General features: G+C 34.6%; 1 protein-coding gene across 1 annotated transcript; it reads left to right on the forward strand.

Moving 5' to 3' along the window:
• The first annotated feature begins 1,115 nt into the window (after nt 1-1,115).
• LOC127086793 (probable terpene synthase 11) lies at nt 1,116-3,507 on the forward strand. Its single transcript, XM_051027605.1, has 6 exons — nt 1,116-1,361; nt 1,431-1,680; nt 1,759-2,353; nt 2,451-2,589; nt 2,693-2,941; nt 3,023-3,507. Exons 1-6 carry the CDS (start codon nt 1,188-1,190, stop codon nt 3,314-3,316), a joined length of 1,701 nt encoding a protein of 566 aa, XP_050883562.1. The 5' UTR covers nt 1,116-1,187; the 3' UTR covers nt 3,317-3,507.
• Nucleotides 3,508-24,914: the final 21,407 nt, after the last annotated feature.

The following is a 24,914-nucleotide window of genomic DNA, read 5'->3' on the forward strand; positions in this document are numbered from 1 at the left end:
TTTTTTGAATAATCGGTTATTTTCGATTTTTTTTTTGAAAAAAATGATTATTTTGAAAAAAAAAATCGTCATCTTATAACACTAAGTAATCAACTACTAAAAAAAATGTTAAAAAAATATTTTTTAAATACACTAAATCTATCTGTGTAATCATTTAGTTCAATTTTATATAAATAAAATCGCTAAAGTAAGAAGCATTTCAGAGAAACCTTAAAATTAATTTTGGACAAAAATAAACATGATTTTACTACTCATTACCATCTTTAGCTCGTTTCATACTAAAATACGACCAAAATAAACATGATTTTACCACTCATTACCATTTATAGATTGATCCTAACACGTATTATTCCTTTCGTTTTTTATTATAAGTCGTTTTTTACTTTTCACACTTATTAAGAAATGTAATAATTATAGTATGAAAAGATAAATTATGAAGGATTTTACAAAATTATCTTTCATTAATGGTATTGAAAAGATAAATTAACATAATTGAAAGGAGAGAGAATAATAAATATGTAAGAGTATAATAGAAAAAAGAACATTAATGATTCATTAGTATTATAAAATGACTTATATTGTGGTATAAAATATTTTTCTAAAGTGATATATAATAAAAGATGAAGGTAGTAGTAAAATAAAAAAAAACTTTTAAAATTAATGAATTTTAATTAAATAAAAATATGGAAAATCGAAGTTGAGTCTATAAACCACAATATTTTCACTTAATTTTCACCTATTCCCATAAAAAAATTTAAGTGAAAATAAATATTTCAGAAATATATTTATTTTTTTCCATAAAAAATGTTTAAAAATAAATAATTGTATTTTAAAAAATGGATAAAAATATATACTTTTTGAAAACAAACATTTAAAATAAAAAATAAATTTAATTGATATACACTGATAATGTAAAGATTTTTTAAACTGTCGGTTAATTACGACCATTGATTTATTTAAAATATTTGATTTCTATTTTAATAATTTTAAAAATGATAAAATCAGATAATTGTGATGCATTGATAAAGTAGATAACAATTAATATCTAAAAAATATATTTCCCATAGTATTACGTTATTTGGCTTTAAAAGAAAAGAGAGTCAATCGTGTAAGGTAGATAGAGTCTATATAAGTGGGCAATTATTCAATTTATAAGGAAGAGAGGCAAATAGTAGCAGTCAGATACAATGGCTATGGCTGTTATTACTCAACTTAGAGTTTCATATCTCACAAACACACTTCCTCCTCGTAAATCTTGGACTTCTACTTACCATTCATGGAACTTATCGCTACCAAGTTCAAAATCCAGAATCATGCATAGTAAATTATCGATCACGTCCATTGCTCTAAATGACAACAAGGTACCTCTTACTAATCTCTCTCATTATAATAATTCATGTTCTGATTGTTGTTAGTTACCACATTTACAGAAAGAGGACAAGACCAGAAGTTTGGACCAAGTCAAACGAAGAAGCCGGGAAGCATTGTTAAACTCAAGTGATCCTATTGAAACGATGAAGATGATTGACTCAATCCAAGGGCTAGGAATTAGCCACCATTTGGAAGATGAGATCAATATGCAACTTGAGAGGATATGTGATTGGGATGCTTCTACAAACCTCTTTGCAACATCTCTTCAGTTTCGTTTACTTAGGCACAATGGTTGGCCTACATCTTCTGGTACATTATGATTTGAATTGTCTTATGCTTGGTACTTTTCGTATTCAGAAACTTTAAAGTATGGTTCTTTGATTGTAGACATATTCAGAAACTTTTTGGATAAAAGTGGCAACTTCAAGGAGTCACTGAACAAAGACGTTTGGGGTATGTTAAGCCTATATGAGGCATCATATCTAGGGACAGAAGATGAAGAAATATTAAAGAAAGCATTTGAATTTTCAAGGACTCATCTAAATGAGTTCATCTCACACAAGAGTCCTGAAATAGGTTATAGGCACATTGTTAGATCCTTAACACTTCCAAAGCATCTAAGAATGGCAAGGTTAGAAGCTAGAAACTACATGGATGAATATAGCCATGCAAGTAACCAAATACCAGCTCTTTTGGAATTGGCAAAGTTAGACAGTGACATGATTCAATCACTACATCAAACAGAATTAGCAGAAATATGCAGGTGGTGGAAGGAGTTGGGACTTGTAGACAGACTTGGTTTTGCAAGAGATAGACCAACAGAATGTTTCTTATGGACAGTGGGGATTTTTCCAGAACCGAGGGATTCAAATTGTCGCATTGAACTTACCAAAACAATATGCATTTTGCTAGTTATGGATGACGTCTTCGACACTTATGGAAAATTTGATGAACTTGTTCTTTTCACAAAGGCAATTAAAAGGTATGATTCTATATGGATTGTTTGATATTGATCCAACGACACTGACACAATGATTACGAAATTATTAATCAAAATTTAAACAAATTTTCTTTTGCAGGTGGGATCTTGATGCAGTAGAGGACCTTCCTGAGTACATGAAGATATGTTACATGGCATTATATAACACCACTCATGAAATTGCATATAGAATTCAGAAAGATCATGGATTAACCGCGGTTGCTTACTTGAAAAGAACAGTAAGAATGTGAAATATTCTACTAATTAATTTAAACCAAAGTTGAGTTATAACTTATAAGAGTAACATGTTAATAATCACTCATTTTTTATTATTTGGTGTAGTGGATTGACATATTTGAAGCATTTCTTGAAGAAGCAAAGTGGTTCAATAGTGGATGTGTGCCAAATTACAAGACATATTTGGATAATGGAGTGATTTCTGCTGGATCATGTATGGCATTGGTGCATGCTACTTTCCTCATTGGTGATGGTCTCTCAAAGAAAACCATTTCCATGATGAAAACATATCCTAGACTCTTCACTTGCTCCGGAGAAATTCTTCGCCTATGGGACGACTTAGGAACATCAACGGTATTTCTCGTATCACTACTAAAGTAGAGTTGAATTACATACAAAATTTATAAAAAGTTGAATTTAAATTTTGATGTTCAGGAGGAACAAGAGAGAGGGGATAATGCTAGCAGCATACAATGCTTCATGGGAGAGAATAATATTATAGATGAAAATGAAGGAAGGAAACGCATAAGGTTGGTAATAAGGAACTTGTGGCGAGAACTCAATGGCCTTGCCATGAACAAAACGGTGCCCTTATCTGTTGTTAAAGCTTCTCTTAACATGGCTAGAACTGCTCAAGTTATTTATCAACATGGAGATGATAAAAGCACTTTTACTGTTGATGATTATGTGCAAACATTGATCTTCACATCATTACCTAGTAACCATTAAAGTGAAAAAATATATCAATTGTGTGTTGTATGAAATAGATATAAGATTGTGTGTAGTGACCAAAAAAATGCTTTAGGCGATGGTTGTCCTAGAATAAACTCTTATGTTTTTCTTGCCATTGAAAATCCACTATATTTATGATGTAGAGGCAATTCATAATACCAATTTGAAGGAAGACATATTTGGTTGTATCAATTGTCTGAATATAACCAAGTGATTGGTGATCTATTAAACATGGTTTGGAGTTAGATGTGTTGGAGCACAAGCTTTCTTGCTCTACCAGAAACGAGGGAAATAGATAAGTAAAGAGAGAAACAAAGTAGTGATTGTATTCAATTAGATTTACTAATCAATCAATAAAAATATGAGTCGTCATTTAACTAGGATCAAAAGAGGATAGTCAACCAATAAGCAGTAAAGAGTTCATCATATTAACAGTGGAATAGTGCCTGAACATGTCCATAGATCGCCCAAAGCGTCAATATAGGTCACACAAAAACGGAAATAAAGGTCACCGCATTGGGCCTCTCGAGCTAACTCCACTACCAATTTACTAAACAAATGTAGGAGATGACATGTGCAAGCAATAATGGTCTGAGGAGAAAGTCAAAGAGAAAAACCATCTCCTCCATGATCCAAATCAAAGAGAAAAACCATCTCCTCCATGATCCAAAGGAGAACGGGTCCTTCCTCTCATCATGTTTGACGAGGGAGGTGGTAACCGCTCTCTAGCCCATGCCCAATGGGGTTTAATAAATACCTCGGTCTTAGGACTGGGGATGGGATCTTCACTCTCAGACTAGAAAATTAGATATAGAGTTTCTTACAAATCCTCATGAGTTAACCCTAAACACAATCAAAACCCTAATACCTTAAGACAACCCTACACAACAAAGGGTTGTTCATCATTGTAATCTTTAGCAAATATAATTGGCGTACACCATGGCCACTGGAAAAATTGACTCGTACCACATTTATAATCAACGATTAACTTACTGCCTGTTGAGATATTGTTTTATTATTATTCTGTATCTATTGTTTTTAGTAGTAGTATCAATTAGGATATTATTTAGGATATTATTATATTAAATTTTTCCTTAGTTAGTAGGATTGATTAGGAGGCTTAGACCTATATATCAGTGTACTTTTCTCCACATAATAATACAAGAAATTCAGATTCAAAATGGCATCTAGAGTTTGATTTAAAACCCTATTTTTTTCTTAGTTCAAAACCATATTCTTTTCTTGGTTCACAACCCTATTTTTTTTCTTGGTTCATAACCCTATTTTTTCTTGTGTGTTGTTTCTGTGATCTAGAGTTCTTTAGTTGGTGGTTTTGAAATCATGATTGCAATTCCAAGCCCAAAGAATGGTGTTGTTGAGAATAATCCTCCCAAAAAGAGTCTTATTTAGTTTGTGTTTCAAGGAACACCCTTTATTACCACGACTAAATTAGATGATAATAAGAACTATTTGAATTGCTATGCTTTGGTTGAGTTATAGTTTTTAGGACAACGTCTGTTAGACCATCTTACTAAAACGGTTTCTGAAATTGATAAAGAGATAAAAGATGATTGGGAAGCCACTGATTATCAACTTGTATCATTGTTGTGAAATTCTATTGAACCAAATCTGATGGCACACTTTCGTGCGTATAGATCATGTTATGATGTTTGGCATAAGGCTAAAATCCTTTATGCTAATTATATTCAAAGAATGTATGCATCAGCTCGCAATTTGACTACTCTTCAGATGAATGATCAAGACTTATCAGAATATCTCACATGTTCTCAATCTAATATTGATGACCTTAAACTTGTGCTGGTTAGTGATGATATTACAAAGATATTGGGCAAGTTTGACAAAATGTTCATGGTGTTTTTCCTTCAAGGCCTCTCTAAAGAATATAGTTCGATTAAAGACCATGTGTTAACAAATACTACCATCCCTACGGTAGAAGAACTAATTGATTGTCTCATTAGAGTATTTCTGCCAAGTGATGACACTCATACTACTCCTAAGTCCTCCACTTTGTTTTTAACTTTAGTAATGGAGGAAGTGGTGGAGGTGGTCGTGGTTGAGGAGGTAGAAGTAACTTCTATTGCACTCCTTGTAGGAAAGATGGACACACTCAAGATCGGTGCTTTGACTTACATGGCTACCCGAACAAAACTGATAATGTTGCTCAAACCACTGCAAACCATGAATCAAAAGGTGAACTCGAAAATACTTTCTCCGCTGATGAGTATCATGAGTATTTGCAATTGAATGCAACACAACAAGCCACCTCCTTGGATACTATTTCTAGTACTAGTAATTCTATGTTTTGTTTTCTCATGTTACTCCTATTGGATGGGTTATAGATTCTGGTGCTTGAGACCATGTAATCGATAACGCCTCACTTTCCTCTAAATTATCACCACGATCGCATTGGAAGCCATTGCTATCCATACATTCAGGTCTGAAAAGATTAAACAGGGGAAGTTGTCATACCCTCAAATTTACCCTACCTTCATACAATCCTCACAACCCTAATTCATGAGCATACATCCCTCGTATATCAACTCATATGCATCTACATCCATAATGATCCACAAACTTAAGGCATGGGGTTCATCCATGAAGCTTCAAGATGCACTGATCATATGGGGGGGTGCCCAAGCCACCTTGACCCTAATCTTCATCCTCAAGCATCCCATAACCTTGGAGGGTTATTTAAGACATCTCACTCACTCTCCAAAACCTTGATTGGCTGGTGAACCCTCAAGACATGTGAAGATTCATCTGGTCACCCAAGGACTTCAACCATAGTTCTTGACCCTTAGTGGCTTGTACAAGTCCGCGTTCACTTTATGCCTTCACCATAACTTTTAGGACCCATAATATCCAAACTTTGTTCATACCACAACCTTTTGAATCATCTCAATACACCTCTTTCACCCCAAGCCCTAATTTGTCCGACTTTGGCTCTTGATGAAACTTGTGGTCCAAGAAACCCTAGTTTGTGCATCCTTTGATCTTATGTCTTGCCTCAATTGATCATCCCCTTATTCCACACTCCATTAACCTTCAATTCAAGTCATTTTAAACCATATATCATCAATCAAATACCCATTTCATTCATGGAACAAATCCTTGGTTTGGTCATGAACTTTGAACTTTTAATGCATTGATTTCACCCATGGACTTGACCTAAAATCATCCCACAAAGCTTCAAGCCTCATTTCCATCAATATATGTTCATATGGACTTCAAACATCCATCATGGTTTCTTAAAAATCAAGAAATCCAAAATGGCATTTCTAGGTCATGTTGGTTAGTCACATTTTGGCAAGTTTAGCCTACCATTTGGTCCAAACCCCATAACATTTTCACTTTCAAGCTTTTCAAGATATTCTTTGAGACAAATGTCCTAATCGAATCCCTATTCAACTTTGTTTCAATTTCCAAGACCTAGTTCATTGAGCAAGGGCCTCAATTTTTGGATTGGCCAAGCTGATCAAGATGCCTAGCCAAACCTAGAATCATGCCCACGACCCCCACTTTACCTCATTGTCATTTCCAAACCACAACTCGTTTTGACCTGGTATTTTTTTCATTTGATCAAGGGAATGACAAAGAACATTTGGCACAAGTTTCATGCAAAATGCACGAGCCAGTTTCATTTGGCCCAAATTCAAAGTTGTTGACTTGCCATGGTCACCAAACCAGTCACACTTGACCAGAATTTGCATTATCTTATTTAAGGTCACTAGACTCATGATTTCTGATCCCTTTTGGTCCCAAACATGTTACATAACATTACAAGATACAAATGCAAGTCAACTTGTTTGCAAATAGGTCACATAGATGAAAACCCGAGTCATGTGCAAAAGTCAGAATTTTCTCAAAATGGTTAAAAGCAAGAACCATTACAGCTTTGATCCAATCATCTTTGCCCCTCATTTTTCATGCTAGAGTTCAAACAAACTGAGTTGAATGACAAACTAAGTTGAATGACAAACTAAGTCAGAACCACAACAACACTTCCTCCACAAGTCTCCCATTTTGTCACTTTCGACCTTCACCCTTTTCTGAAGGAAACCCCTTCTTTCTCCCTCCAAACACTTCCCTCACCTTCCCTATAAATATGGGAAGGTATTCCATCAGAATGCTAAGCTTTTGAAGCCAAGAACACTCTGCCTCGAAACCAAGTTTTCTCCCTCAAAAAGAGATTTGGTTTTGAAGTTCTAAGTCCTTTCAATCCAAACTAACCACCCAGAAACCTTGACACCACATCACTTAAGCTTTATGAAACACCTAAACACCTTGCAACCACCTTCCCTGAGCTATTCATAGTCATCTGAGTCACCATCTAAGATTGATTCCGACCAGGTAGTTCCACTCATCTTTTCCACTCAAATAAGTTACCCTCTTGCTCGAAATTCTTCGTTGATGCTTAACCCCGTGGTCTGAGTCCTGATTATGCATTATCCACCATTTAATTTCATTTTTAGGTCAAACTCCATTTCTGTGTTCTTGAGAAATTCTCCACACTCAGAGCCAACCAATGACTCATGAGTGTGAAGATGATAATAATGAAGTGTGAGGAGGTTGAATCCATAGTTGGTTCCCTCTAAAAACATGAGTTTCAGAAGTTGATTTTTCATGTTTGGAGGTTGAAGACGATTCAGTGGTCGTTACGTCGCGCGTTTTTTGAATTTGAATGTAATCTATGTCATGTTCTGGTTGGTTCATTTGAACGTGTTTTGTATTTAATGTTGTATTTAATATATATATATATATATATATATATATATATATATATATATATATATATATATATATATATATATATATATATATATATAAACTTAAAGATTTTATATATGATATAAAATAAGTTATATGATAAAACAAAAAAAATTTAAATTATATAAGTTTAAAGATTTTATGGCAATGAAGGCGGAGCCTCCTTATGACAAAGGATATGTTCCTCATCTCTAAAATACATTCGTGAAGAAGCTTTATCTCTCATCGCCATCTCATGTGGAGAAGTTATCTATATTTAAAACTTCGACTAGGGAAATACTTACTTACTGGATCTGCACTATCATATCCAAATTGACATTCTTTTTAATAGAAGGAACTAAGAAAAGAATATTAAAATTCGTCCAAATAATCTATTAAAATAATTTCTGAATATTAGATTGAATTGCGCATACATTAATTATGTTTCATGTTATTGTTGTTAGTTGCCACCTTTACAAAACAGATGACAAGACCCGAAGTTTGGAGCAAGTCAAACGAAGAAGCCAAGAAGCATTGTTAAACTCGAGTGATCCTATTGAAATGATGAAGATGGTAAACACGTTGGTAGAGCTTTAACACTTCCAATGCATCTAAGAATGGCAAGGTTAGAATCCAGAAACTACATGAAAGAATATAATCTAGCAAGTAATAAAATTCCAGCTCTTTTGGAATTAGCAAAGTTAGACAATGACATGATTCAATCACTACATCAAAGGGAATTAGCAGAAATATGCAGGTGACTTTATGCTCCCAAGCTTATACCATAATATAAACAATATGATTCGAGAAACGCTATTTATAGAAATTTTATTTTATTTTCTTAAGGTGGTAGAAAGAGTTGGGACTTCTATATAGAATTCAAAAAGATCATGGCCTAACAGTTGTTTCATACTTAAAAAGAACAGTAAGAATATGAATATCTAATTCTTCATTACCTATTATAACATTTTAGATCTTTACAATTACATACTGGTGTTTAATTTATGTAGTGGATGGACATGTTTGATGCATATTTAGAAGAAGCAAAATGCTTCAATAGTCTATATGTGCCAAGTTTTAGGACATATTTAGATAATGGAGCAATTTCGGTTGGGTCATGTATGGCATTGGTGCATATTACTTTTCTTATTGGTGATGATCTCTCAAAGGAAACCATTTCCATGATGAGACCATATCCTAGACTCTTCACTTGCTCCCGAGAAATTCTTCGGTTTTGCGATGACTTAAGAACTTCGACTGTATCACTCTATTCACTACTAAAAACTTTTAAGTTTAATTTAGATCGATAAGGAGGAACATGAAAGAGGGGACCATGCTTCTAGCATAGAATGCTTGATGGAACAGAATATTACTTTTGATGAAAATGAAAGTAGAAAACACATAAGGATGACAATCAGGAACGTGTGGAGAGAGCTTAATGGTCCTTCCATGACAAAAACCATACATTTCTCTCTTGTCAAAGCTTCTCTTAACATGGCTAGAACTGCTCAAGTTATTTATCAACATGGAGATGATAAAATCACTTTTATTGTTGATGATTATGTGCTAACATTGATCTTCACATCATTGCCTACTAGGCATTAAGATGAAAACATCTTATGAAAGTTTAACTTTACTCTCTTATTAAATTATCTTATAATTTTTTTAGGAAGTTTGATAAGAGTGTTTTATTGAAGTTAGTTATTTTCCATTTAAAACTGATTCAAATATATATATATATATATATATATATATATATATATATATATATATATATATATATATATATATATATATATATATATATATATATATATATATATATATATATATATATATATATATATATATATAGAGAGAGAGAGAGAGAGAGAGAGAGAGAGAGAGAGAGAGAGAGAGAGAGAGAGAGAGAGAGAGAGAGAGAGAGAGAGAGAGAGAGAGAGAGAGAGAGAGAGAGAGAGAGAGAGAGAGAGAGAGGAGAGAGAGAGAGAGAGAGAGAGAGAGAGAGAGAGAGAGAGAGAGAGAGAGAGAGAGAGAGAGAGAGAGAGAGAGAGAGAGAGAGAGAGAGAGAGAGAGAGAGAGAGAGAGAGAGAGAGAGAGAGAGAGAGAGAGAGAGAGAGGACTTGCCTGTGACGGCTAGAGGTCATGTATGGTGGAGTTTATGGTGTTTATGTTGATAAAAGAGGCAAATTCATGTGAGGTGAGAGGCTCTATGATATGCGGAATGTTGGCTAAGTTATGATATGTCTATCTCCCATTAGGAGAGAAGTATTTATAGAGGCCCTTATGCCAAGAGTTTAGGAAATCCTAAGAGGTGGTAATTGTTTCCCCCTGATTTGAGGAAGTTGTGATAGGACTCAGTTTGCTTGACTGATGAAGGGGTAGTGGTATTGAACATATGTATCATTCTGAGGGAGAGCCCTCATACTATGCAAGGGCAGCGCCCAGGTGACACCTCACGCGGTGGAAACCTTTGGGTCGACCTTATTTGCGACCCTCACAAATATAACACTACATAGTCCCTTAAGCACGAGGGCTTGTAAATATTGAAGTGTTTTATGACTTCTATCAAGATCCATCCCACAGTCTAGGGCGAGTCTTTTGATATGAGACAGTGTTAATATTTTGCAATGTGGCCCTTTTAAATGGGAGGCAAGTCCCTCAACTTGGGGCGAGTGTCTCAGCTGAAGATGGCCTCTTATTTGGGAGGTGAATCCCTCAGTTTGGGATGAGTCCCTCGGCTGAAGGCGACCTCTTATTTGGGATGTGAGTCCCTTAGTTTTGGGGAGAGTTCCTATCTCTAGCCACATATTTCCCAGATATCCAGGCGTTAGTGGGATATGTCAAGCTTCTTTCGATTGAATTTTGAGACGTCAAAACGTCAATCAATTGTGAAAGCTTGAGGGCAATAGTGGAAAAAGAGCGGGGTGACATTTAATGCAACTCATGATGACATTCTCGGGAAAACTAATCTAGCCTTTTTTTTCTAACACACGTTTTTCTTGTCTAAGAAATTTTTCACTCGTCTCGAAAGTTATCCCATTAAGTGGATATATTCCTGGTGCTATTAGACTTCTATAAAGAGATTGATACACTATCCTAGAAAATCCCTTTCTCTTCTTCCTCTTTTTCTACTTTACCCTTCCCAGAAAAATACACAAAGTCTAAGACAACTTTGGAAGAGGAAACAAGATGAGGGTGAGAAATTCATTCCTTTTCCTAGGACAGAGACACCGCTATCCATAGGTAAGAAAGAAAATTAAGTGTATTCATGCTCGAGATATTGCATCCTTGTACTCCAATTCTGATATGGTCAATAGGTTTTGTCTGGGTATTAGATTTTTCAATACGGGGCATAAAGAGGATGTGATATTTAACCCGGTTCAAAAATAGAGGGCCAATATGAACACCTCTGGCGAGCCATCTCCTCTTTATTTTTATTTCCACCTGTCTGTTATTCGCAAATTGGAAGTCTTGATTCTTTTTACTTCTTTTGAGGTAAATTTTCTAACAATTGTCAATGTCGTCCTCTCCCAAATAGTTCCCAATGCATGGAGTATGCTTAAGGCTTTCCAGATAATATGTTGTACCTTGGACGTCCTTCCCACTATTTGGGTGTACCTCTCTTTCTTTAGCACCAAAGTTCATCCTAATAATGGCCGGATAAAGTTATGTTCCCTGCTAGGCATATGCTTGTTGAAAACCTATGTGAATTATTACGAGGATTGGAAAAATATGTTCGTACAAGATGATACCTCTCCGATGGCCATAAGGGAGAGGTGCGCCCCCTCATTCCTCTATCGTGGAAGCCAGATCCTCGGCTTATCAAAGCGAATGATTCAAGCGTTCTTTCCCCGTTGACCAAGAGATGAAGCATCATATTTAGGACCAGAAGTTGAACATGTGTTAAAGAAAGCCATGGAATTTTCATGGACTTGCCTAAACGAGTTAATCCCACACCATAGTCCTGAAGATGGTAAACACATTGAAATAACTTTAACCATGGTTTGAAATTGTGGTGTGAAATGAAATCACATGATATCGCCGCAACAAAACCGCATCGCCGCCGCACCGGACTGCATCGCCGCCACACCAGATCACATCATCACCGCACTGCACCACTGGACCGCATCACTGCTGCAACAAGAAGTCCTATTCATTTTTATATAATTTTGTGTTTGGTGCGAGTATAAAAGTATTTCACATCGCAGTGGCCGCAATTCGCATCGCAACAACCGTATTAGCCGCATCCGCAACATCCGCAGCCGCAATTTAAAACCATGACTTTAACACTTCCAAAGTACCTAAGAATGGAAAGGTTAGAAGCTAGAAACTACATGGAATAATATAGCCATGGAAGTAACCAAATACTAGCTTGGTTGCAATTGGCAAAGTTAGACTTTGACATGATTCAATCACTACATCAAAAAGAATTAACCGAAATATGCAGGTGATTTAATACTCACGAGATTATACCATAGTATAAACATTATGATTTGAGGAATTCTATTTATAGAAATTTTATTTGATTTTCTTAGGTGGTGGAAAGAGTTGGAACCTACAACAAACTAAGTTTTGCAAGAGATAGACCAACAAAGTGCTTTTTATGGACAATAGGAATTTTTCCAGAACCATGTGATACAAATTATTGTATCGAACTTACAAAAACCATATGCATTTTGGATGTCATTGATGACATCTTTGACAATTATGGCACATTAGATCAACTTGTTCTTTTCACATATGCAATCAAAATGTATGCTTCTATATAATTTCTATGTAGTTAATAATCAAAATGTTTCACTAATATATTTTTTTTTTGCAGGTGGGACCTTGATGCAATGGAGCAACTTCCTAAGTATATCACTACGCCAAATAAGGGAAAAGAGGGCGCTTATTTTGGCCTATAACAGCGCTTTTAAGCGCCCTCTAAAGTGGCGCTGGCATAGGTAAAGACAGCGCTTTGTTTTCCTGGAGAAAGCGCTGTCTAAAGTGGCCACATTATAGTGCGCTTTCAGAAAAAAGCGCCCTCTGGAGTGGTCCATAAAGGGACACCTTAGAGGGCGCTTTCTGGAAAAAGCGCCCTCTAAAGTTGTCAATGTAAAGTGTTTAGAGGGCGCTTTCAGGAAAAAACGCCCTCTAAAGTTGTCAATGTAAAGTGTTTAGAGGGCGCTTTCAGGAAAAAGTGCCCTCTAAAGTTGTCAATGTAAAGTGTTTAGATGGCGCTTTCTGGACAAAGCGCCCTCTAAAGTGTTAGTTATTTTAAAAAAATTTGTTTGAAAAATAGTGGATATTTAATTGGTAACCTGTTCGCATGCTGCAAAAGTGTAAAATTCATATTGATTTCATCCTTTAATCCAATGTTATACACCATTAATCCATTGATATATACAACATGAATCCATTTATATACAACATTAATCCTCCATATATACAACATTAATATATGATTCTTTGATCAACAATATACAACAACATATTCATGATTTAGTAAAAGTACAACAATAATATACAACATATATACAACAACAGCATACAACAACAACATTCCATACATATATGTACAACAATATACAACCTAGCTATATGATTCTTTGATCAACAATGAATTGACACAATTCATCCTTTATTTCATCCAAATGAGCTCTTGAGTAAGATTTGTATTCCTCAAAGTACTACAATTAAGAGAATAAAACATATTCATGATTTAGTAACAAATTAGATGAAATATCCGATAATATTAAAATAAACCCTAAGTTATTATTCCATACCATTTTTGGGATGTCTATACGATTCAACGCAATGATATCTCTCATAAATCTCAATACAAAAAATCCGCAATCGACCGAATTATTTTGCTGAGGACACTACACAGAAAAACAAACAATATATATATATAGTTAATTTCTTACAAACACTATTATAAGCAAAAAAACAAACACTATTATAAGCAAAAATAAGATACTTAATATATACCTGAACTCTGACCCAGGTAATGTCCTTCCTATTACGATAATTCTTTTTCGATCTAAATTTTATTATTGCCCTAACAAAATAAAAACGTATATTGAGATCAATCTGACAAACATAATTAAATATACAAATACACACGAATATTTAGGGGAATTTCACTTACGCGTCAACCGTCTTCTTCATACTCGGATATTTACTCCAATCACCCGATAACGAATCGAGATAATACACTATTAGTCTCGAAAGATCCATAGCAACCAACACCCAGTGACCACTGTAAAATAAAACAAAAATTTAGATGAATGAAAATTTTCTACGTAAAAGATATACATAGATTAGAATGAAATTATTAGAAAGAAAATCTAACCCGTTGCCAGAATTAAACGGTAAAAAATACAAATTGGGTGTAGTATTATCGCCGGCCGCCATGAATCTATCGACTAGATCATTCTTTACGGATGTTGGATTTTTCGTTATTAACGTTGCGTTGATACGGGAAGCAGCAATAAAATTGAAACGGTTACACAATTCAGTTCCCCGCATCAATGTTACATACATATACCTTAAATAGAAACATAATAAACATTAGACTACTCATTGAAATGTGTAAATAAATTGTTCAACTAAGTAAATTATAGATTGATCGGAGTACCATATGTATGTATGAATGACAGTGATGCCCAATTCGTCGTGTTCAAAAAGTTGTTGCATGTCCTCCTTTGCAATTATTTCGAAATGAGCAGCTCCGAAAACACCTTCATCAAAATCTATACTACGAATGACCCCGTGCATAATATCGGACTCATCCACCATTTTCTCAAGACGCATCATAATTTGAGATTTTGTCCCGGACGTCGTTGGAATATCCTTAGCAGCGCTTTTCAACTTTCGACCAGGAACCTAAAAATTCATATAAAATAAATCATGACTTTTTGTGATGCAATAGAATCGTTGCGTATATAATTCAATGGGTATATATATTTGTACCTCTTTTTGAGATGCAACCGACTCGATGCGTCTTGAAATCCCTTTACCAACTTTATGTGTGGGTCTTGTAGGAGTCTAACATTACCATGTAATAAGGATTGATTAAATATCATAATTGTAGCTGAATTGAAATGTGAATACTAAATATTCATAATCATTTAGAACATATATACCTCGGCATCAGGGAAAATTAGATCTGACGGCCAACCAACAAAGGATCCGACTGCATCTCGCATCAACGTTGTCTCTAAAACAACGTCAGGTAATGGTAGAAGGGCGTTCGTATCTAATACTAGGTCAACCGAAACTTTCATATATCCCACCGGGAGGGGATTATGGTGAAGTAATTCACCCGAAGTATTGTGCACTTTTCCCTTGCCAACTATGCGATAAGTTGGTGACGATAGATACAGCTGACAAGGTGAAATGCCCTAAACCAATAATAAATGTTATTGTTAACGTGTATATGTGTCAAGTAAAAAAGTGCTATTTTAATTTCATAATAACATATATAATTACCTCGGGAAATTTCGGTTGACAATTGATACTAGCTCGGTCACTAGTATCTTTTGCCTCGGAAGCGCACCTTTCCTCTCTATACCTTGCATTCTCGTTTTGCAGTTGGAGTACTTGTGCCCTTAACTCCGCCAAGGTCTCCATCACCTCTTTGTTGGTAGGATTTTTTGTTTTTGGTTTTTTATAAAATGACGACGGAGTCACACCAAAACCCTTACCCCTCACACGACCGGAATACTCAGGAACATTTAGTACTCGACTAAGTACGCTCCTGCAATCCTGGACCTCGGTTGAAGGTAAGGTTTGGGATAAAGTCTCCTGAAATATTATTAGAGGAGATTAAAAATGAATTATATGTCTAACAAAATTTTTGATATAATTAAAGAAATAATGTTACATATACTTACACATTCGTCATAAACATTTTGGACCGCTTCAACGACAGCCCCATCCTTCCCAACCCGAGCAGCCTTCCATAATACGTGCTCCGGAAGAGATGTTGCGTCACTTTTCTCCTCGGCTAGCTACACATTGAATTAGATTATAAGATCATCAATTATAACATATTGTGACAATGTATAAGCTCATAGCATTTGAATATACTCACAATTCTTTGTTGTAACCGTGCATATCCCGTACGCCCTTTTTTGTACGGATACGCGGGTTTTGATGCCCTTTTCCGATTTTTGTCGCTTACTTCCTGGATAAAAAAGTTTAAGGCATATTAGAACCAAGTAACTTAACAATTGTATAATACCATAATTAATAAACATTACATGGAATTTTTCGTTTCTTCGTTTGGCGACAAAGTTATCCCATTCATCGGCTGAAATAATCTCGGCATACTTCATTGGCCGTTCTGCTTCAACAAATTTTCCTTCCTCATCCTTGAGAAATTTGTTGGACAAAAAGGATCGAAATCCTCGGAGTCTTTTTCCGGCCAATTGAATACAATATTTTTGCCGGCTTTCATCGATGTGAAAGGATCTCTAAAAAACATACACATGGAGTGTGTTATTATAAAGTAATATTATAACAATATACGGTCAACAAATAGTCAACAAAAAAAACATATAACAATATATGGTAAGTACCTGTATCTCCGACCATATTTTTTCTTTGCCAACCTTCAAGTCCGAACTTCTCCAATTATCACATGTAATCGGAATATGTTGTCGAACAAGGAAACCAATGTAACTTGCCAACATTGAACCGTTAGGCTCAATTAGTTGGTCTTCAACACTCCAATGTACTTCAAATTTTACACCCTTGTCTCTTGCACGAATGATTGACTTCATAACAGTCAATCCTCGTTTGATTTCTTTTTCAACATTGTTACGTGATCCATTCGCGTCATGGGTATCGTCTTGGTTAGCCATTTTATCTGTAATATAGAAATGATTCAATAAGACCCAAGTAAGACAATGATTCAATACGTGAACACATTCATATACCTTCCATTTCTCTCATGTTACAACAATCTAAACTCTTTTTTTTTATCATTATTGAATACAAACTCACACACACCTACTGCATGCAAAAGACCAATGCAAACTTATGGTGTTTGGAACATGAACAAACTTGCATCCATAATCATCAAACTTCCAATCACAAGCTCAAACACACTTCAAATGATATCAGTTTTCAATCAGAAATAAAAAACTCAGTTTGCCCTAAACAACATTAATCAACATAATGCACAAAATGTAAAACTAAGTTTAGAAAATGCCCTAATCAAACACATGAAGAAAGTGAACGGTAACGATGGAGAAGAGAAATACCTTCAAGGTGACGGTAACGATGGAGAAGAAAGTGAACAGTGACGGTGGACGCAGATAACTCAGTGAACGTGAACGCAGCAGCAGAAAAAGGCGACGGCGACGATGACGGTGAGGGAGGGAGAACGAACGGAGGACGAGAGTAATCGCAGTAGAGAGTAATCGCAGTAGAGAGAAAACCCAGTTACGTAAACGAAATAGCTTATAGAGAGGGAAAATAAAGAGACATGCAGTATATGTTATAATTTTAATGTTTACTAAAGGGGACCTTAGAGGGCGCTTTTGTAAAAAAAGCGCCCTCTAAAGGGGGCCTAAGAGGGCGCTTCTGAAAGCGCTCTCTAAGGCTTTCCAAAAGCGCCTTCTAAACTGGAAATGTACATGGACTTAGAGAGCGCTTTTTTAAAAGCGCCCTCTAAGGGTAACCTTAGAGGGCGCTTTCACTAAAGCGCCCTCTATTGTTGTCCCTCCATTTCCTCATTATTTTTTTTTTGGCTTCACTTTAGAGGGCGCTTTGTTACAAAAGCGCCCTCTAAAGGGGGCCTAAGAGGGCGCTTCTAAAAGCGCTCTCTAAGGCTTTCCAAAAGTGCCTTATAAACTGGAAATGTACATGTACATAGAGAGCGCTTTTTAAAAAGCGCCCTCTAAGGTTACCCTTAGAGGACGCTTTCAATAAAGCGTCCTCTATTGGTGTCCCTCCATTTCCTCATTATTTTTTCGCTTCACTTTAGAGTGTGCTTTGTTACAAAAGCGCCCTCTAAAATGCGTTGTCTATTCCAATAGTATGCTCCTTATTTTTTCTCTTCACTTTAGAGTGCGCTTTTGTAATAAAGCGCCCTCTAAGGGGCGCTGTCTATTCCAGTTTTTGGCATAGTGTATGAAGATATGCTATATGGCATTATATAACACCACAAATGAAATTTCATATAGTATTCAAAAAGAGCATGGGATAACTGTTGTTTCTTACTTAAAAAGAACAGTAAGAATATGAATATCAATTATATATTTATAATATACTATATTTCCGTTGTAATATGTTACCATAATTAGAGAGTGATTCTTAATTTATGCATTGGATGGACATGTTTTATATTTGGAAGAAACAAAATGGTTCAATAGTGGATCATGTATGACATTGGTGCTTGCTACTTTCCTCATTGGTGATGGTCTCTCAAAGATAACCATTTCAATGATGAAACCAATTCCTAGACTCTTCACGTCCTCCGGAGAAATTCTTCAATAATGGGATGACTGAGGAACTTCAACGGTACCACTCTTATCACTTCTCAAAAGCTTTTAATTTTAATTTAGATCGATAATATATTACTAATTTTTATCTTCAAGAGGAACCGCTCAAGTTATTTATCAACATGTAGATGATAAAAGCACTTTTAATGTTGATGATTATGTGCAAACATTGATCTTTACATCATTGCCTACTAGGGCATTAGGATGAAAACATCTTAGTTAACTTAGTATTATGAAAGTTTTATCTTTACTCTATTATTAAATTATCTTATACTTATTTTAGGAAGTTGGATATAAGTGTTTTATTGAAGTTAGTTATTTTCTGTTTAAAACTGATTAAAAAGGGATGTCTATATAAAAGTAGTGTAAATATGGAATTTTTAATGCAATTACAATGAGAATTATCCAAGTAATAAATACAATGCTAGTTATTGAGTATCTATTTCCTTAGTAACAAAGAAGTGTTCTTCCTTTAGTTGGGTATCAGAAGTTTAATAAATATGCTTCAATTCATCTTCTTATTTATTTTCCGTTGTAATAAATGAAGAATTTCATCTTGTTATTGTTGATTATGGCTCGTGGCATCACACCAAATAACTCTGATTAGTTGTAATAAACTCGGTTTGGAAAAGAAACCATTGAAGCTCAACCCACGAATCATCCTTGATTTCTTTTATTGAAACAAGTTTGGTTCTATATATATTATCCTTGAGTTTTGATGATAACAAAGTATAAAGAACAATTTTATATTCTAACAATTTTATATTCTAACAATTTGTTGAGTGTGCATAATTTTAACAAATCAAGAGTTAGTTAAAGTAGACTCTGAACAAGTATGGTATTGGATAAAACAGAATCTGAACAAGTTAAAATCTAGTTAAAGCAAACACTGAACAAGCCTGATACTGGATAAAGTAAAATTTGAAAAAGTCAAAGGTTAGATAAACCAGACTATGAATAAGCGAGATCCTGAATAGAATCGACTCTAAACAAATCAGACGTTGAACAAAGCTAAATATAAGAGACTCTAGACTCTGATATAGAGACTTTGGACTCTAGATAGAGAGAGACTCTAGACTATGGATAGAGAGAGACTCTGGAATATGATATAGAGACATTGGACTTTGGACATCATCTGCTTCTGAACCAGAAGTAATGAGCTTTAGTCAACTCTGACTACATCAATCAACGCTTCTGAAGTAAACAACCTATATGTACTTTGATACATTCAAGTCTCATGTTCACTAGACTCTAAAGTGTAATTATCAAGACTCTGAACTCCGATCAAGCTTCAAACATCTCATATACGAAGTCCATGATTTTGAGAAAACGAAGGAATGAATATTCTAAGAATATAGTACAAGTTAAGCTGTGAAATCAAAAGGATTGTACTACTAACGACTATAGAATATTTTCTCTCAACTATCTACGTTTTACAGCTGAACCTCGTACCAACTATTATAATTGTGGATTTAAAGAAGTTTCCAATTCTATCCTCCAACAATCTTATTTTTCAACTATATAAAGAGGACAAATTAATTGTGAAAAGATAATGATTGACGCACCAAAACGACGAACTTCATGCTGAAGAAATTTCAATAAAGAAAATCAATATCAAGAAAGAGAAAATAGACAAAAACACTTAGAACTTCCTTTCATATATTCTTAAGTGTAAAGTTTTTTTATCACTGTGTGTATCTTCTTATTTAGAAGAAATTTTATAAACACAAATCTTGTATTTAACCGTTATTAAATTTCTTGAAGAACTAAGTTATAGTGAGAAATCTCAAGAAGTCATTGACATGTAGTATTTGAGTTGTAATTCCTTAAGGGATTAAGCTTAGTCAAAATTCTTAAGAAGTCATTGGCGTGTAGTCTTTGAGATTGTAATCATTTTGATTATTGGATTAAATGCTACTGAGAAGGCAAAATCACTCTGACGAGTGGACTGGATTAACCTTGTTAATGGGGATAAAAATATCTTGTCATTTTTATCATTGTTTCTATTGTTTTTGGGATAAACAAAAATTATTGTCATACCCCAATTTCAACCCCAAGCACTCATTCATCGAAGCATTTGTGGCACAATCCATTCAGTCATTCATTAGTTTAGGAACAGTCGACATCCAATCAACTTTCGATTCGTTTTAAATTTAAATATCGAGTTAATTGAATTTCATGCATTTCCATCGCCTCAAGAATTGTTTAAAGTCAATCCATGATCATCAGAATAAACTTTCAGTTCTACAGGAAGACCGGTAAAAGCGATTTGACATTGTGCGTAAAATCAACAGGTAAAATATTTCGAGTTTTGACCTATATCAGATTATTTTACGAAACTACATTGCGCGTAGGTCGTGTTGGTGAGCTCGTTTTATTTTTTCGACGCTGGTTGCAATCGTATTTTTACCTGTCAGAGCCTGTTCATCCGGGTATTTTAATTGCATTTTTAAAATTTTCCAAAGAGTTTTACTAAACTTTGTCACGTGTAAATCATTTTAATGTATTAGTTTAATTTTTTGGTATAACACACATCCGATTTTATTCGTTTTCGGTTCATTCCTATCTCCCTTTTTGTTATTCGAAAAATTAAAACAAAAACAATTTTTGATTGATTTTAATTTTAAGATTTCAGTTTTATTTAAACTAGCGTTCAGATAGGCACTCTCGCGTGTGCCCGTCTGCACGCTTTTTCTAATGCGCACAACAGAGAAAAATAAATGTGTTTTTTATGGGTAGTTTATTGTACACTGCATTAAAAACAATATTATTACACTCTGAAAATGGTAAACAAATATATTCAAAATCATATTGAAGCATGTAAAGTACTATTGATATTGTGTAATCAATGACGTTCTTTAAGAGGAATATCAAACATGAAATCTTTATTCGAAATATTTTATTTTTCCCTGCAATTCTTTTCCGTAGTAAAGAGAAAATGTAAGACTCTCAAATTAGAAGTTTTTTAGAGAAAAAGATAGTAAAATTAATAGTAAGTAGTGTAATATAGTTTTTTTACCTTGTAAAGATTCGAATCAATTATACGTAGGCCCCTTTTTCAATGCGCTCATGAGTGTTAAAAAATTACAAATACATGATGAAATGTCATATCATCAAAGAAATACATTCAAAATATTTGACTCGTTTGAATATAATATGGTTTATTGTGACATAAATAAATGTATATCTAGAGAATGGAAATGCTTTGTTTTAGTTTGGATTTGGTAGAACAACAACTCTGACTTGTTTCTGAATTACATGGATTTCTGGTAAAAAAAGGAAAACAATGGACTTAGTAAATATATATGATTTTATTTACATAATCAACTAATAGAAGTTAAATTCATGCAGTCAAAAATATTTTAGAGTCAACATATTCTTAAATGAATAAAATAAAAACCTCTCAGTCCTTTGAGATATTATTTCTCTATTCACTATTTTCCAAAGTTGTGTTTCATCTGTTATCACTGTGGAACTCCAACTGACAAAGTAAAGTTTTAGACATTTGACCTGTTTCAATAAGGATGATAAAAATATTAGTGAAAGAGTGATGAAAATGCAAGAAACAATTTTTTTATACGTATTGCGGAAAAGGTAAATACACCTTATTATCGAGTTTAACGATGGATGAAATTGTTTGTTCATCCTTCCATGTGTTTCATTTATCTTCAAAGTCTCATGTCTAAAATTTATTTTATAAGAATAGTGAGAATATATATGACCCGATTGATATCTAACATAAAATCATAAAAGAAATTATTAAGTATAACTTAATTTTATTTCAACATTCTTCTGTCTCAACTCCTTACATAATTGAAAGATTTCATTGTGTTCTAGTTTAGTTGTATATTAAATCAAAAGAAAATTATATTTAGTTATGATATAAAGAATACAATATAATCTTGGTATTTCGTGTAACCAAAATGAGAATCAATGTGTGAGCAATTTTTTTAATGTACTTAATGAATAATCGCGGGTACGATAAAAGAACTTGTTTAAAGACTACATTTTTTGTGTAGTCACCATCTTCTCCTTTCAATTTTCCTTCCCTAGTTAAAACTCTTGTCGTAGTCTGTGAAACACCTCTGGATAAAGCCACATATAACTGTCCATGACTAAAAACATGTCGTGGAAGATATATTCCAACATTTGGAATTGTTTGTCCTTTTGATTTTTTTATTGTAAGTGCAAAACTTACTCGCACAGGAAACTGCTTTCTAGTAAGGATAAAAGGCCATCAATTGCAAATATTTTTATTTTAATTCTGGGCAAGAAACTGCGTTGTTTCCGGTCAAGATTTCCACATCCAACATATTCATAAAAAAATCACGACATAATAACCGTGTCCCATTATGCAATCCATATCTAGGATCTAGATTTTGCAACAACATCAATGGTGCACCTTTTTTTATCTTTAGAATATATGGTGGCAAATTATCTTGTGCAATTGAGTTTAAGAATTCTTGCTGGTATAAATTATGATTATCCCTTTCAACCTCGTCAAATGACAAAAAAATATGTTTTTCTCCTGGAAACTGGTCGATAATCATATCATTCAATTTTTGGACATCATCATTTGTTGGTGTCAAAACATCTCTTTGTACCATATATGAGGCATCTCAACCATGCAATTCTAAATCAGGAAAATATGTTGGATAAGTACTTGTGTGGAATATTCACCTTCCCGTGGGATTGCAATCTATGAAGGTAACCTCACAATTTCTTCTAGTTTGGTAGGTTTAACACGATCACCAATGCGCATAAGAAATTCTGCAAAATCTTGGTCATGAAGTGATCGCATATTTTGACGCAAATGTAAAACCTTGGTATGAGCCCATAAATGAGAATGAACAATACATGCTGAAATCATTTATCCCTTAGTACCTTTTCTTACAACAGGAAGAACTTAACGAAAATCTCCCCCCAGTGATCAGAACGTTTCCACCAAATGGAACATTGTTACTACAAATGTCTTGTAATGATCGATCTAAGGCTTCCAAACAATTTTTGTTTGTCATTGGGGCCTCATCCCAAATTACTGCAGCAGTAACTCTAATGAGATTTGCAAGATCTTTTTGCTTTTGAATTCCACAAATGGAACTCGGTTGTATATCAATAGGTATCTTAAATCGAGAGTGTGCAATCCTATCACCGGGTAACAATGTTGCAACTATACCAGATGATGCAGTTGCTAATATAATTTCTCCTTTACTTAAACTTTCCATTAGTGTTCGATAAAGGAATGTTTTACATGTTCCTCCTGGACCATCAAAAATAAAATAACCCACTGTGTTTTTTACCAATTACATTCATAATGGTTTTGAATGCAATCATTTGATCATTATTTAACTTATCAACAGATTCAATATCTTCATTGGGGATATTGACCGCTAACTCCTCTTGTATGACACTTGGAACTGCATCTCCATCTACTGTATTATGGGGTAAAGATGGGAGATCATAATCTTCAATTTTTTTACCGTACAGGTTTAAGAGCTCATTAAACTCTTTCAACAACATATTAGTCAAGTCTGATTCCATAACATTGTTTGTTGTTTGATAATCCTCTGTCATATGTGTAAAAAATTCATTTCAAAGGCCTCACTACGCCAAAAACTCGAATAGACAGCGCCCCTTAGAGGGCGCTTTATTACAAAAGCGCACTCTAAAGTGAAGAGAAAAAATAAGGAGCATACTATTGGAATAGACAGCGCATTTTAGAGGGCGCTTTTGTAACAAAGCGCACTCTAAAGTGAAGCGAAAAAATAATGAAGAAATGGAGGGACACCAATAGAGGACGCTTTATTGAAAGCGCCCTCTAAGGGTAACCTTAGAGGGCGCTTTTTAAAAAGCGCTCTCTATGTACATGTACATTTCCAGTTTATAAGGCGCTTTTGGAAAGCCTTAGAGAGCGCTTTTAGAAGCGCCCTCTTAGGCCCCCTTTAGAGGGCGCTTTTGTAACAAAGCGCCCTCTAAAGTGAAGCCAAAAAAAAAATAATGAGGAAATGGAGGGACAACAATAGAGGGCGCTTTAGTGAAAGCGCCCTCTAAGGTTACCCTTAGAGGGCGCTTTTAAAAAAGCGCTCTCTAAGTCCATGTACATTTCCAGTTTAGAAGGCGCTTTTGGAAAGCCTTAGAGAGCGCTTTCAGAAGCGCCCTCTTAGGCCCCCTTTAGAGGGCGCTTTTTTTACAAAAGCGCCCTCTAAGGTCCCCTTTAGTAAACATTAAAATTATAACATATACTGCATGTCTCTTTATTTTCCCTCTCTATAAGCTATTTCGTTTACGTAACTGGGTTTTCTCTCTACTGCGATTACTCTCTACTGCGA

The sequence above is a fragment of the Lathyrus oleraceus genome, chromosome 5 (genome assembly GCF_024323335.1).
Source record: "Lathyrus oleraceus cultivar Zhongwan6 chromosome 5, CAAS_Psat_ZW6_1.0, whole genome shotgun sequence".
Taxonomy (NCBI): Eukaryota; Viridiplantae; Streptophyta; class Magnoliopsida; order Fabales; family Fabaceae; genus Lathyrus; species Lathyrus oleraceus.